The 16,284-nt window shown below is 40.3% G+C and overlaps 2 protein-coding genes across 2 annotated transcripts; both read right to left on the minus strand.

Annotated features, from left to right (window-relative positions):
• Positions 1–480: 480 nt before the first annotated feature.
• Positions 481–5,457, minus strand: LOC135072443 (synaptojanin-1). The gene has a single exon (XM_063966344.1). The coding sequence runs from the start codon at positions 5,323–5,325 to the stop codon at positions 2,035–2,037; it is 3,291 nt and encodes a 1,096-aa protein (XP_063822414.1). The 5' UTR covers positions 5,326–5,457; the 3' UTR covers positions 481–2,034.
• A 316-nt stretch (positions 5,458–5,773) lies between these two features.
• LOC135072444 (polyphosphoinositide phosphatase) lies at positions 5,774–15,897 on the minus strand. Its single transcript, XM_063966345.1, has 12 exons — positions 15,722–15,897; positions 14,523–14,733; positions 13,912–14,338; positions 13,513–13,833; positions 13,085–13,429; positions 10,948–11,146; positions 9,860–9,993; positions 7,988–8,215; positions 7,008–7,536; positions 6,655–6,809; positions 6,336–6,527; positions 5,774–6,089 (listed from the first exon to the last, which is right to left on the minus strand). The coding sequence occupies exons 1-12, from the start codon at positions 15,794–15,796 to the stop codon at positions 5,846–5,848; spliced, it is 3,060 nt and encodes a 1,019-aa protein (XP_063822415.1). The 5' UTR covers positions 15,797–15,897; the 3' UTR covers positions 5,774–5,845.
• Positions 15,898–16,284: the final 387 nt, after the last annotated feature.

The raw sequence follows: 16,284 nt of genomic DNA on the forward strand, positions 1-16,284 counted from the left end.
AAATAGCGCCAACAAATGTAATAATTAATTTGTAATTAACAAATTGTATTTGGTGAAAAAATCAAAGTATATTTATCATTTTATTATACATATAGTAGATGTGCCATTGGTTCGCCATCCCTGATCTAGACTTAAGTTCATTAATGCCACCTGCAATGTTTTTCATCAACAAAAGATTTATGTACTCACTAGTGGTGGCGCCACTGTAGTCCTGTGTCACTCGCTATAGTGGCGCCAACTGGTGAGATCAATTTTTTCCGTTCTTTTCAAAACGGACGGAACGAACCCGACTGGAATTTGGCCCGGTTTCCACCAGGCGGAATACCATAGAATTCGACAGCGGCGCGAAGGAGGCTAGTGGAGAAGTGGAAATAATGAAATCTAATTGGTGATTCAAAAAACTTCTCCGCTCTGCTCCGCCTTGGTGTAAACCGGGCCTTAGGAAGGTAGAGTAGGTAGGTAGGTAAATAAAACGTAATGTAATCAATTAAACATTTCTCTATATTTCATGTTTAACATAGAACACTGGCCAAACTGACAACTGTATCAATAAACTGGAATAACCACATTTATATGCACTATTCAAAGCAACTACAATAGCAAATAACAGTCATACAATGATCAATGATTACACATAGTACATCTCGCTTAATGTCACCCAAGTGCTTTTTTAAACCTAGGGTACTACTACCTCGATATGCTTAATGTACCTAAATAATAGGCAATGCACATTGCACAATTTTTTTACACAATCATAGTTAAATCTTTCTATTTTAGGTACCTATAATATTATTTTTGTTCCAAAGCCATATAATTTAACTACCTATTCAATATTTTGTAACTGAATTATTGACAGTATCAGGTACTATTTCACACATACAATGATACAAAGTAGAACTTAAATAAATGTAGGATTTAATAAATATAAAAAAATATAATTTATCATGAAACAAGATATTAAAACTAAAGTTGTAAAAGAAATTTATAAAACATTTGAAGTAAAAATGGAACTTTCTACCCTTAAAATATTAACTGTATTTTCAATAATTATATTATCAAAAACAACAGCGATAAAATTAATAACCTGTAATAGAAATTGGACAAAATTCATTTGTTCGGATTTCTCCTGCTGAACTCTCTTGAAGTCGCATCCATACAGTATTGTGAGTGAACTAAAATATTATTTCTTCTAAGAACTACATTGTGTAGTATTTATCCAATCAAAATGCGTAGCACAGCCATTAATAATAAAAATTTAACATAGGAAGATAGATAATTATCTAATTGGCATAACACTTAGTGAATTGCAAATAGTGTAGTATTTTCTAGTCCATCCAGTGTTTAGATTAAGTAGTACTCTATCAATAACTTTGTAATACCGTCTAAAACTTTAACAACAGATCTTTTCGATGCATTATCACTTACAAATATTAGCCATGAATGCCATGATAATAATATAAATAAGAAAAATACTTTTACTTATAAAATTAACATGGAAACCTAGGAGTTCTAAAAAACTAGTCAATTTTAAACAGTGCTTACATTGTAATCTAAATTAGCTGTATTTATTACTGTTATTTCAGGCCTCATAAAAAAGTATAATAACAAAATTTGTCTGAAATTCTGAATCGACTAGAGTCGAGGAAGATATTGGCGCCCAACATGGTGATCAGATCAGAGCTGATTATTTTCAGTCATTTACAGTAATAAATTGTTTCAAAAATTCGTCGTATTTCGTCCTGAGTAGGTAAATTGTAAAATATTTTCAAATATGCAACAACAATCTAAATTCTAAAACATAAGTAACCATTGCATTCAGCATCAGCACTCTAGTTTCATAAAAATAGCACAAAAAGAGAGGACCATGAAAAATACGAGTATTCTTCTAATACAAATTAGGTATGAAGGCATTTCATAACATCTCAGAAGTCGGGATAAGTACCTATATTTGGTTAGGTGTGTTTAATACTAATCTAACTGCATAAATATCTAATTACGCATATTAAGGTTATAAATGTATAAATGCTATTAAATTTATGTAACTGGTCTTGGGCGCGCAGGTAACGGTGGCGGCGCACCGTGTCTGGCAGGAACCGGCGGCGGCGGGCCGGCGGGCGGCGGGGTGCTGCTCGGCGGCGGCGGCGGCGCGCACGACGGCGGCGGCACGCTGTCCGCCTGCGGCGACGTCACAGGGCTCGGAGCGATTATCTTGTTGGAGTCTGGCGTGACAGGCGCGGGCCGAGGAGGCGGCGGGCGCGCCGGACTCACAGGGACCTGCTGCGCTCGCGACGGAACCAAGGGCGTCGGCGACGGCGCTGGGGGCCTGCTGGGCTGCTGTCTGCGCGGTGTCGGCGGGGCGGAACGCAGCGGCCGCTCTACCTGAGCCTCGCCGACTAGCGGAACCGTATTATTCGTGCATAGATTTATTTCAGATCGAACTATGTCGACCCAATCGGGACATTTCAAGGTTATGCTCAATGGGATAGAGCAGGCAGATATTTGACCCTTTTGCGCTGCGGCCAATGCGTTCTGTCCATCTCTAAATGTGATGCTCAGAGACTGCTCATCTATGAATCGCACTAGAGTGACTTCGCCGATTGTGGCCAATTCCTGCAGCACAGCTGCCATCACATTATCGTCAAACACTGACTCGTCGCTATCGATTTCCTCGATAGGTTGCACGATAATGCTTGCGTCGGGAGGACCGAGGTCCTTTACTACTTCATAAAATACTTCCATACATTTGGTGTAACTGACTTGAAGAACTTCCACTTCTAAAATTGCAATAACTGGACGATGGTCACTTTGTTTCAGTTCGGCGCGACCATAGTGAAGCAATTTTCCAGCAGCGAGTTCCGATGTCGTTTCAGGGTCAATGGTGTGTTTTCTGCTTCTCCATAGAACTCTGTCAGTCCAAGCGGGTGCCCGACATTTTTCGCTGGTATCGTAATCATCGCTAAAAAGATCGTATTTATAAGTCGGTGGGAAAGTAATATCTCCTTCAAAACAATTTTTGAAAACCAAGCCTTGTGATTTTTGTTGAATCAGTTGATCTTGTTCAAGCAACCTGTGCATATTGTTCTGCGATACTAACGAGCGTACTTCATCTTTGTCGAGATCAATTCTGTAGTTAAAATCGCCGCACCAAAATACGTAATCGTGAGAATACAGCGATCTTCCCATAGGAAAAGCGATTTTTCGCGTGATTTCAGTGTAGTCTGCATTGCGTTCAGTAACTTGAGACTGTCCAGCAGCAAAGTGGGCGCAAACAAAGCACAGGGAAGTTCCATAAATTACCATACGGATTCCTACCGCACCCTTGTTTCCCGTGGCACCTCCTAAGCCAGTTTTAACAGAGTCCAGGGCAACATCTCTAATGTGAGGAACTAAATCTTTTCTCACAAATAGGAATAAACACACACCAACCAACTGATGACATGACAGCAAAGTGTAAGGTGCATCTCTACATAGGACCTTCTCCAGCTCCTCACTCCATGCTTTGGCATTGTCTGAACTAGCTGCCATTATGTTACTGGCATTCAGATCCACTATCTCTTCAAAACCTATAGCAAATATATCAGATGGGTGTTCTTTTAGGTTTACAGTATTTACCAAAGATGAATTAGGACAATCCAATAACCAATCTGCAAGAGATACATCTTTGTATGCAAGACTTCTGAAATGTTTACCACCATTGACATTATAGGTGCCAATAGTGATGCGTATGCTCGTTGGCTGGGTAAATTCATTAGCTCTTCGACACATTTCTCTTAGGACTGGGGTTGATGTATGCAAAATATTGGATGGCAGTAAAATTCTGGTTCGGTCTGCTAGTTCCGAGTTTAATGTGGAACCTAACAATAATATGTCAATAGCTTCTTGTTTGGAATTGTCCAACAAATTATTCTGTATAGTGCGGGCTGCAGACCTTGCACCATCAATCAGCTTAGATCCTCCCTGTATAGCACCAGTCCCTGCATAGATTTTTGAAATTTCATTGCCATTATTTACCCACATTTGCTTGAACACTTCTTCAAATCTATTTACATTTTGCTTTTTATCAATGCACTGCAGCAACATTAATTGGATTGCCAGCATTTCCAAACCAATGAAAGTTTGTATAGAATTTGTTCTGTCTAAGCAATCTAAACAATTTGTCCTGATCACACCCTTTTGGATGTTGTAAATATCATCACCTTTGGCACTGAAGATGCTTATGTCATCATAGTGTTTTTCAATTATTTTTTTAAATTTGGCCAAGGCAGTTTCTATTGAGCCAGCTCTTACTTCCTGGTGATAGTCAAATATGAGCTGGACTACATCAGAATGACTGGATTCATTGAGATGTTTCTGAAATGCATTACTAAGTGTGGCTTCTCCTTCGCTACCACCAATCAGACTTGATCCAAGGAGATTAACTACAAATACAGATCCATAATTTCGCTTCAATTGAGTGAAATGTCTATCACAGGCACTAGTGGAAGCATCATACCCTCTTGACATTTTCACCTTGTGTGACCCCACCTGAACTCCAGGTTGCTCCCAAAACAATGGTACTGAACCTCTGGTTTGAATGTAGGAAGCCACAGAGTCATCAATATAAATGGCTTGCTCAGTTTCAACAAAATTAGCTACATTACCATCATCATTACATCCTCTCACATTGAATCTAGTCCCTGCTCTTTCACAGCTCAACCGGGACACTAAAGCAGCCCTGGCTTGGCGGTGGCCAACATAGATAGTGCGTATTTCCACCGAGCCACACATGGCTCTGGTGAGCCAGTCATCACAATCAATTCCAAATCTTATCAAATGTATAAATAAGGTTCTGTTCCAAAAAAATCTGTTGTCAGGGTTTGCACCCTTACTCTTCCTTTGAGCACATAGCGTGAGATCAAATAGGTTGTCATTATTTTTACCAGTATTCCATGAAAAATAAAAAGTACCAGAGTTGAGAAGCTTTCTTACTTCAGAAACTTTATCCTCATTCTGCGATTGGTAGAATAGCGGTAAAAATTGAGTTTGGGTTATTTTAAACACTTCGACATCGCCGACCTTACCGACGGAGCAGCAGCCCGTGACGAGAACGAGATACAAGAGGCAGCTTTCACCCGAGTTGAGTTGGAGAACGCCCAGGCAGCCGTAGGCGTCAGCGATTTTATGATATTGCTTCTTTAATGTGTCTGTTTCTTGAGAGGATAGAGAAACCACTGCTTGAGACTCGAAGAGTAGCGCTGAGTCTTTATTTCGGTGTTGTAAAATTACACTGTACGGATTCGGGGGCGAAGACTTTTCCAGCACTTTAAAACCTTTTGACATAGCCATGGCTATTGCTAACGTAAATTTAGCATCGAATCAATAGTTATTGATAATTGCGATTATCTATCCATCCGCCCCCCCTAATTTTATCGAAAGATTAAGTTTCAGGAAAAATAATCGACCACCACACAAAAACGATCAAATGTCAATTGATTTTTTAATTTCAGCTCTGTCTTCTTGTCATGGATATGGAAATGACATATTAAGCCGTGTGCCAAAAATAATCCTTAATACTTCGAGCACTAAACTTAAAAGGAGACGATATCGACCTATTGCTACATTAACTTGTCAATGTTATCAACAATAGCAATCAGACAAAGGGTATGGTTATAAAGTGAAAAATCATATTTATAGTGTCTTGTTTTATTTATACATGTGTTTAAAATATTATGAATAATAATAAACATAATTATTATTTTAATAATAGGTAATTATAACTTAATTAAATATAAAATAACATGAGATACATTAATTTAATACAATAACATTAAAGAGATCTAATTTGATTTTACAAAGTATAAGCAAATTAATTCAGTGCGAAATTAACATATTTCTTGTAGGCGGCTAGGGAAGACGGCGATAGCGTGGTGTGTCCCGTGGTTCTCCGCACGTAGTCTTGGTACATCTGCTTGGAGGCTCGGGACACGGTCGGCGGGATCATGTCCACGGAGCTGTCTATGGTGAAGGCGCTGCTCACAGTCATCACCACGTGGATGTCAGACTTGTATTTGGGGTTGGAGCGCTTCTCGAAGTTCACGTAGCGTTTGTATCTGCAATCATAAATAGTTAGTCAGTATTTTTTTAATCTAATGAAAAAAATATTAATGTCGTTTAGAATTGGGACTTTTAATGGCTTGATTTCAGATTTTTTAAATGTGAGGTGTCCTATAAATACATGGCCATTCTAGTACATCCGTTCGGCATGATACTTTAAAAGTGCGGTCGATGGTTAGGTAGCATAGTAAAATCTCGTTTTTAATATATTAGCTGTTGGAGCTGCAGAGATCACTACTTACATGATCATGTCCCGTTTGGAAGGCTCTTTCAGTAGGACCCTATTCGCGCGCTTGATAGCTGGGAAGGGCGGCGTATCGTCCTGTACCTCTGATGCCAGTAAACGCGCCACTATGGTAAGCGGCGAAGGCGTCACTTGGCGACTCGGAAACGAGTTAGTTAAGTCGTCGTCCGTTGACGAGTCGCTGTTGGAGCTGAAACAAAATGAGGATGAGAAACAAAGATCCCACCAGCAAGAGACTAAAATTATTCACCCCTTTGTAAATAAAAAATAAATTGTTTTAGAGATTAAATTGATGACCAAGTACAAAAATAACTTACTCGCTTGAATTATTAGACGTTGTGCTAGATCGACCACTGATTACAGGATTCTTGGACGTGGGTCCTTTGTTCTGGCCCAGCGCTCGACCTCGCACCACAAACGGGCTAAAGTTTTCAGTGAACGTTGGCGCTAAGTCTCTGAGAGTGTGGCACATCTAGAAAATAAATTGAGGATTAAATATTGCACTAAATATTAAAAAATACAAGAAAAAAAGAAGTTGTTATGGTCATGGCCACTTTCAACTCAAAACGAAGCCATCTATGCCGTCTCCATATCGTCTCAACTGGCAAGAAGCCCGAACTGTGCCGTCTCCTTAGTACACAGCTCGCGCATCTCACAGCACAGTACTCGCCTTGAACTCGAAGCACTCCGCGAACACGGTGTACTCGAAGGGGCGGTGCTGGTCGCTGTAGGCGTCCACCATCTCGAGCGCGGCGCTGTGCTCGCGCTGCACGCCGATGATCTCGCAGCACAGTTCGCATCTCGCAGCACAGCTCGCGTGGGAGCTCACAGTACTCGCCTTGAACTCGAAGCACTCCGCGAACACGGTGTACTCGAAGGGGCGGTGCTGGTCGCTGTAGGCGTCCACCATCTCGAGCGCGGCGCTGTGCTCGCGCTGCACGCCGATGATCTCGCAGCACAGTTCGCATCTCGCAGCACAGCTCGCGTGGGAGCTCACAGTACTCGCCTTGAACTCGAAGCACTCCGCGAACACGGTGTACTCGAAGGGGCGGTGCTGGTCGCTGTAGGCGTCCACCATCTCGAGCGCGGCGCTGTGCTCGCGCTGCACGCCGATGATCTCGCAGCACAGTTTGCGCATCTCGTTGCGCGCCACCGGCAGATGGCGTAGCACGTCGTCGTCCCACCATTTGGTGAGAGATCTGGTCAAAAAATTGTATTGTCATTTCAAAATTAAATGCTATAATAGGTTGTATTACTGCTATCGTTCTGCAGCCAAAGAGCTGCGTCTGCGCAGCTTTTTTTAAAGGCGCTCAAAGCGTGATTGCAAATGTTCAAGTGACATCTGCCAGTATAGAGGGCACTTTAATAAAAATCTAGCAAAATGGCAATAGAATGCTAGAGAGAGGGTACAACCGTACAACCCAATCGAGCTAACTGCGCACCTCACTGGAATGTGACTCTCCCTGGCACTCACCCGCGTTCGTCCCGTCCGTACCAGTGTCGATGTGACGTCACGGCTGCCAGGTGCGCAGTTAACTCAATCGAGTTGTAGTCTTGTAATCAACTTCGATATTGTGAATTAAAAACCGTGTGAATTGAGATTCGACTCTTAACGTTAAAAATTAAATAACTTCGACATTGTGGTCTCACCTGTAGTTAGGAATGTACACCATAGCCTCTGGGTGATGTAGATAATAATCGCTCTGGTAGTCCCATATGGGCGGCTGGAGTGGGTCAGGCACAAACAGGCCTAAGAACAAGTTCATGCTGTTCTGCTTCTCAGCATCCGAGAACGTGTTGGAATAGTACCGGCTCAGAGTCTGCATGATATCGTTGCCGTGGGACGCCCAGGGAGCAGTTTTTCGGTACGTTTTTATTCTAGAACAAGATATTGTGGATAGTGAAGACGATTTAAAAAGGAAACAAAGTAAAAGAAAATTACACTACTTTTTGCGTTTAAAAAAGCTCAAGCAAGAATCAGAAAAACATGTGTGAGGATTTAATAAAATTGCTTGTATTTAATCATCTATACTAAGATTATAAATGCGAAAGTAACTGTCTGTCTGTCTGTCTCTCTTTCACGCCTAAACCACTGAACCGATTTTGATAAAATTTCGCAGGGAGATAGATTGAGTCCCGGGAAAGGACATAGGATAGTTTTTATCCCGGTTTTTTAATATCGCGCGCTCGATAAAGTTTTTCTGTGACAGACAAAATTCCACGCGGGCGAAGCCGCGGGCGGAAAGCTAGTAATTAATAAATAATTTCAATGATAATAAAAATTATAGCCCGACCAGGAACATAAAAACCCTCGCCATGTTGCGGAAAACTAATGGTACTAATTTCTTTTAATGGCAACAGTAACTGAAAACTTCATTGACATGTCACCTTGCATGTCAGTCTATTGCTGTCAAAGTGTAAACAAACTTTATTTTAAATGTGTGCAATTGATTTTGTTAATTAAATTGCTAAAATCTTTTTATAGTCGTGAAAGAAAAGTGGTTCACAATGTGTTAAAGAATTTGTCGAAGATAAATACTAAGGGTTCGGACAATATTTTCATTGAATAATGTTTCCGACAAAGGTTGTCAAATTGACTGACATGTTTATCGTATAGTACAGTCCACTATGAAAATTAGCTGTGGTTTGTTTCAACTACCTATTTTAAAGTTTTTTGTCACCTTCTAAGTGTTGAATTTTATGGAATGGGAAAGAAGTACCAAGTTTGAAGCGTTCATGACCAGACATTGCAGTTCAATATTCAAGTTCTGAATTTGATTATTGATGAATAATAAAATAAATCCTACTAGCTCGATTGATGGTTTCATTTAATTTATTTTAACCAGGTTACCTATAATAATATTTTTTCGTTAATTTATGAAAATATCAAATTAGCTCGTAATCCTGAATCCTGATACATAAAGTTAGCCTATTAATTTAACACAGGTACGACTGTACTCAGTGTTGCACTATCAAACGCGATTGACGCGCCTCTATGCCAGGGTTTTTATGTTCCTGGTCAGGCTATAATTAAATTTTTTATATTATTTGGATAATCAACTGACGTCAGATCCGGCAACTCGCTCCGTCGATTCACTCACTCATTCAAGTTCTATTACTCACTCGGTTGTTCACTTTATTGTAATTCGAGCACCGGACAGTCAGTCGCTATCCAACCTCCGCTGTGATCAGACGTATTGAGGAAAGTTTGTGAAGTGTTTTAAAGTGTTTAGTGGTGGAAATACCTACTGCTCGAGAAAACCAAGGTTAGTTATTTTTTATTTTCATTAATATAAAATAAGGAATATTAGTGATTGTGTGATTTTTATGTCATTAACACTTTCCGTGACAGTGAACTGCTATAGAAGTCAAAACAATTAAACTTCTATTGTGTCTGGGTTACTGTCCGGGAAAGCGTTAATATTTTCATTATGATGTTTTATACTAATTAATATGTATTATTTACGCCGTAGTCGTTTTACACGCAATATTATTCCTAAACTTCTTTTAAATGTTTCATACCTGTGCACCAACTGTGAACCACCGTACTGTAGCGCCAACGTATCTCCGTGGTCTTCATAAAGACCCTCTAGTAGTCTCACGCAGTCCGAATCGAACTCTATTACTGGCTCGCCGATGAATCCCAAGGCGTGTAACTGAAAAGAGTTATAAATGTTTGTATTACGAAAATTTTACGAAATATTTTTACAGTTATATGAAAAAAAATAGCAATTGCTTATAGAAGTTATTGGCGCCACTGTAGAGAAACTGCCTTTTACTTGCTAATAATGGCTAAGACAGTGGCGCCAACTGTTTAGTGCCGAAGCGGCAGGCGAACTATCGCGTTTACACCCACCAGCCCACCTAGACTTGTCCTGAAGTGGCAAAACGTGTCGAAAGATAAGTCGAAAGGCCTTTTTTGTATGGAGTTACAACAGATTTATTTTCGATTCGATCAAAAAGTGCCACTTGTCTACGGGGGCTGTAGGTCTAGACTAGTGATACAATCTCTTCCCCCCCCCCCTCACTCCCACCCCGTTAGGCCTGCAGCGCCCACAAGGGGGCGTTATCACTCACTTTGGGAAAGGCTGTGTTATAAGGTTCGCCTGGCTGACGTCACTCTCACGTACCTGGTGTGCCAGCACACACTTGCCGATCGCGAACTGAGCGGTATTGGTCCTGTCCAGACAGTCGACACAGTTGACCCGCGCCAGGCCCGTCTGCAGGCGGCCGGCCTGGTGGCCCGCTAATATCGTACACGCAACCATAACAATCATAAGATCCAGTCTCCACCAAGGAAATGAAATCCGATTGGTTATTCAAATCATTTCTCCGCTCCGCTTTGATAAAAACAGGGCCTTAGGTTTTAAATCGCCTGGCTGACGTCACCATCACCTACCTGATGAGCCAGCACGCACTTGCCGATCGCAAACTGAGCGGTATTGGTCCTGTCCAGACAGTCGACACAGTTGACCAGCGCCAGGCCCGTCTGCAGGCGGCCGGCCTGGTGGCCCGCTATATCGTATACCAATCGGATTTCATTCTGTCAATTTCTTTAAATCTGAATGACCAAATCGCCTGGCTGACGTCACCCTACACCTATCACCTACCTGATGAGCCAGCACGCACTTGCCAATAGCGAACTGAGCGGTATTGGTCCTGTCCAGACAGTCCACGCAGTTGACCCGCGCCAGGCCCGTCTGCAGGCGGCCGGCCTGGTGCCCCGCGGCGCCGCCGGTGTCGCAGCACGCGCCGGTGCTCAGAAACATGCCCGTGCGACGGACCACGTTTTTGGCTATGGCTGTTAACCTTTAAAAAAGAATATTAAATTTTGAACATGCCGTGCAAAACCAATATTAACCGGAAAAAATGATAGATTGATGACGTCATGAAGTATAGTCAGAGTGGTCTATTTTGAAACATGCCTGTGAGCCATAGCTGGGCACCGTTAATCAAATAGTTAACTTCGTTAATCGTTAAACCTTTAATAAAAAAATTAACTTCGTTAAACGTTAAAACGTTACATTTAGCAAGATTTAACGCAAGTTAACGTTAATCGTTAATTCGTTAACACATTATAATAAAACGAAAAAAATAATTGTATGCAAGGTTCAAATAATTTCGAAAGCTAGTATTGCGTATGGAATTTATTCCTCTTTTTAGCCAGACAGTTTTGACAGTTCCAGCTCCTTGCCAGACAGTTTTTTTAGGATAGCTGCCAAAGCCACGATGACCCAAACTTCATAATCCACCAACATTCTAACCTATATTGGGAGCATACGCGGACTTTCAGCTTTTATAAAATGACGTTGGTCTGGCGTTCATCAGCTCTTAGTCTATAGTATCTCAATCTCAGAGCCTTGGTTCAATTACAATACAATTTAGCACCAATGTGCTCGAAAAGACAAATCCAACAAACCCAAATTCGATGCGATTCCGCCGTTTCATTTAGGAGTTCCTATGGCCGCCTCCTGACTCCATCATTAGACCAGCTCAATGGTACCACAACATAGCATTTTCATCGTACTTACATAAGTATACCAAATTGCAGCTCAATCGGTTGAGGAGAACTGGTCTTAAATTCAGTTGCAAGATTTGTCCCACACATACTAACAAGTGAAGTCAAAATACAGGATGGAATTTTTGTAATGCCACCTGGAGGGAAATTACTCTTAATATTGTAGATAGAAAAAAAATCTCCTTGAAAACATTCCTTTATTTTTGAAAACAAATAGAACTGCATTCAAAGATTTTCAAAAAATATTTGCCACACCTGGGAATCGAACCAACTAAAATCTGTTAAAAATTACACTCTGTATTTTTATTGCATCGATCGATAGGGTCAAGTAAGTATAAGGATGAAATCTCTCTAACAAACTTGATATATCAAATGAAAGGAAATACATAAAATCTTAAATTATTTTAATTATGTACTGAAATTGTATGGTAAACATTTTCGAAAATCTATGAATGCAGTACTCTTTCTTTTCAAAAATAAAGGAATGTTTTCTTTCAGTAAAATTTTCTATCTGCAGTATTATGAGTACTTTGCCTCTAGGTGGCATTAGAAAATTCCACTCTGTATAGCTTGTAAATAAATAAAAAAATAGCATTTTTTATATCGTTTCTTTCTGGTTCCAAAACTGTTGTTTTGGGTTCTGGAAGTTCTGGAAGCCCGAACGTACTTGTCAGAACGCGTTTTTCTAGTGTTTTTTAGCGTGCCTGCTGTATCTTTTTGGTAAATAGTAGGTACTGGATTAACGATTAACGGACTTAGGATAATTTAACGGAAGTTAACGAGTCCGTTAATTTTTTTTAAAGTTAACTTAAAAGTTAATCCGTTAATAGAAATGTTAACTTCGTTAATTAACGATTAACGGATTAACGAGTTAATGCCCAGCTATGCTGTGAGCTATGGCTGTTAACCTTTAAAAACGAACATAAGAATTGGTAGTGTGGTTGAAATATACCCGGTGCGTGGTCTATTTGGACCGACAAAAATGGGGTCAAATTACCCATAAAATTACCAATCTATTTACATGTCTCATCATTTTTCAGCCTAATGACGCCCACTGCTGGCCAAAGACCTCCCCCAAAGATATCCACAAAGACCAGATCTGCACTCAAACATTGCGGTATTTATTATATTACACAAAAAGATTACAGACCTCTACCAGTGATATATTTGAAGTGAGGTCAATACAAAGAAATCAAGCGCCTCGGGAGTCTAGCTAGAAATACACTCACTTGTCCAAAACCATAGCATCAGCACCCTTATTCATCCTGGCCATATCCAAATGAATATACTGTACTGCATGCTCAGGCGGAAGGAACTGGTTCAAATACTTTATGGCATTGCTTATCACATCACTGAGCAGTGACTCATGTTTCTTCTTCTCCCTTTTTTTAACCAAGTTAACAAACATTATTGGCGACCCATAACGTCGCATCATGTTGTTCAAGTGTTTACCAGGAATTTCTGCAAATGGATCGCTGAGGTCTATCGAAATTGCTGGTTTAGGCACCATTTTTGACACGTCTTGTGACCAATAGCTGGGTATTGATCCTCTCATTTGAACAAAGGAACTAAATCTGTAAGAACATTAAACAACAAAATACATATGTATTTGAGACACGTTAAAGAATTGTAGCAAAAAAAGTCATAGATAATTTACCTGCCAGATTTAAATGAAGACACCATTGAGTCATGAACAATCTGCTCAGTTTCAACCTCATTGGCTACATCTCCATGCATATTAGCTCCTCTTTTCAAAAACCTAGTGCCTGCATATCTGTTACTTCTTCTGGCAATAAGCGTTAAATAAACCGGTCTGCCAAATATGTTAAGGTTGCTCTGCTCTACGAAGCCATGGACAATGTATAGGATCCAGTCTGGGTGGAGATGTGAGTGCACCGCTGATAACAAGTGACTGTTCCATACAAAACGCCATTCAGGTACAGTCCGCATTCCTATGTCTAGTTTTTGAGCTGAATGCCTGTAATTAATAAAAAAATATCATCAATAGTAACTTTAGCAATAAAATTGTTTGTAATGAGAAATTAACATCTTTTACCCAGTTTTTTCTTTCCTTTGCTGCAATTGCCTCTTCCAAGTCTCAAAAATGTCTTCATCATCTTCTTTCATCTCACAAATGCATTGCTTTTGAGTGTCTCCACTAGATTGTAAAGATTCATACACTGCTGCCGTCACTGGCTTAGGGAACAGCACCGGTGCAAGTTGTCTCGGTGGAGCCATGTTCATTTGTAAAGTGTGTGTGATATCATAACTATAACTGTAGTAGAAGTTTGTAGACAAATCCACAGCCAGAAACATTTTCAGATATCTCTGCTCGTCCGGATGCTGTGGTTTGCTTACGTCACTTGGAATGTAGATCATAGATGTATCTTCTATTTTGTAAATGGAATGGGAGCCGACAACAGCGATTTTTCTTCGTTTTGTGACCAAGATAATGTAATAGCCTTCTAGGAATCTGATAAAACCTGTAATAAATAAACCTTTGTTAGGTTCTTAGATGGTAGAAAAAATACAAGAGAAAGACAGAGGCTTCATTCAGATGCTACTAATGATGCAGCTCTATTTCTCTTATTTTTTTTCCATTCCATATTTCTCTTTTTTTCCGTTTCATTTATTTTGGAACTTTCATAAGAAAGTCAAATAACTTACCCACAATACCAAATGCAGACACCAGCTTATTAAACCCTGCATTCCTGCCACTTCGGTTCCCAAAGCCAATCATGTTCAGCAGTTGATGGATCTCCTGCTTATTGTACTCTACTTTGTCATCGACTAGAATTAACTCTTTTGGGTCAGTTCTGTCTATTTTAAGTACCCGAAACCTGGTTTGAGTGTTATTTGATCCAATTAGATAAAATCTCTGCAAAAGTAAATGGGAAGATATTAATAAATTGGTCCGGGAGTACCAAAGGGGGTCCATTAAAATAACACTTAATTATTTTTTTTCGAAAATAGCAAAAAACATAGCGATCAGGGGCGAGCGGGGGGTGCGATTGGTATCAGTATAGCTGATTCGTATAAAAAAATCCTGGGGGCCACCAGACCATTCTGGGGTGCCATGGCCCCGAGCATGGGGGGGAGGGGGGTGATCGCCCCGGGTGCCAAGTTATGCTACGCCGCCACTGCGAGACTTGTAAAATTTTCGCAAATTGTTTACGCCGCGTGTCGTAATGCGATGGCTTAATTCGGATTTCCTCGTCTCCGGCGCTGCGGGAAGAGCAGCCTCTTCGCCCTTACGTAACAAGGTGTAATCACCCTCCGCGCCTCCGGCTTTGGAATTACACTCTAGTATCGGGCAGACAAGTACCACGGCCAAAGGACCACGGCGAGTCGGGGTAAACGCAATTGGATAATGGTCTTTCATACATAGATTAATAGACTAGAAAACTTCAAATATCTCAGTAACGGTGCGTCGGATCAAAAAAATAATGGAATTTTGAACCCCCTTATGAACTCCGTCCGGCACCTAGGCCCATAATATTCCGACCTCAAAAAACGGTCAAGTGTGAGTCGGTCATTTTTTCCTAAGTAAATATGCGAAAATTTTACAAGTCTCGGCTCCATACAAAATGCCTTTGAAAATTCGGCTATGTTCTCAGACTCTGCTACACTAAGTAAAAGCGAAAAATATTACAAGTCCCAGCTCCATACAAATTACGCTCGAAAATTCGCCTGTCTCGGACCCCCTTTGCTACACCCTAACCAAATTCAGTCCTTAACCAAGATATTAAAACTAGGTATGTTACTGTATCAATTATTATAGTTAATACATCAGCAATACACGTCAGTTATAGCATCAATAATGAAAAACGGTAAATAAATAGTCTAGTAAATTGATCAATACTTACAGCTTTAGTTTCGTAAAGTGCAATCCTCTGTATTGAGCTGATGATAGGATGAAACATCAAGTTATGTTTCGACATTGTGGAATGTGGACTGTTTTATTACTTAAATGTAAATATATAACCTGCACCGTTAGGTACACTTATGTAAATGATTAAGTTATTATTTATTTTGTTAATACATTGAAATATGTAGTTAAAAATAAACAAAAACAGCTGGGCAGAATCAATCAATGCAGCAATTTGAATTGACATTTGATTTTTGACAGTGACAATGACAGTTTGTTACTTTTTTCGCTTTAATTATGGAATTGGCACATTGTATATTTGCAAAAATATAATCGCGCGCAACTGGAGATGAAACGCGAATGAATTAGAGACATTACTAATTAGCGCAATTGGGGCCTAGTAGCTTGCGGAAGCCAACTTCTGAAAGTTTTATTACTAGTCTAAACCTCGCTTAAAGTCTAGGCGCAGGCCACCGATTTTTAGTTGGCCGATAGTTGGGCCTGATTCTAATTTGTATGAAGAATCGGCCGATATCAAATCGGTATAATGTGCGCACTCTT

Source organism: Ostrinia nubilalis, chromosome 6, assembly GCF_963855985.1.
Source record: "Ostrinia nubilalis chromosome 6, ilOstNubi1.1, whole genome shotgun sequence".
Classification (NCBI taxonomy): domain Eukaryota; kingdom Metazoa; phylum Arthropoda; class Insecta; order Lepidoptera; family Crambidae; genus Ostrinia; species Ostrinia nubilalis.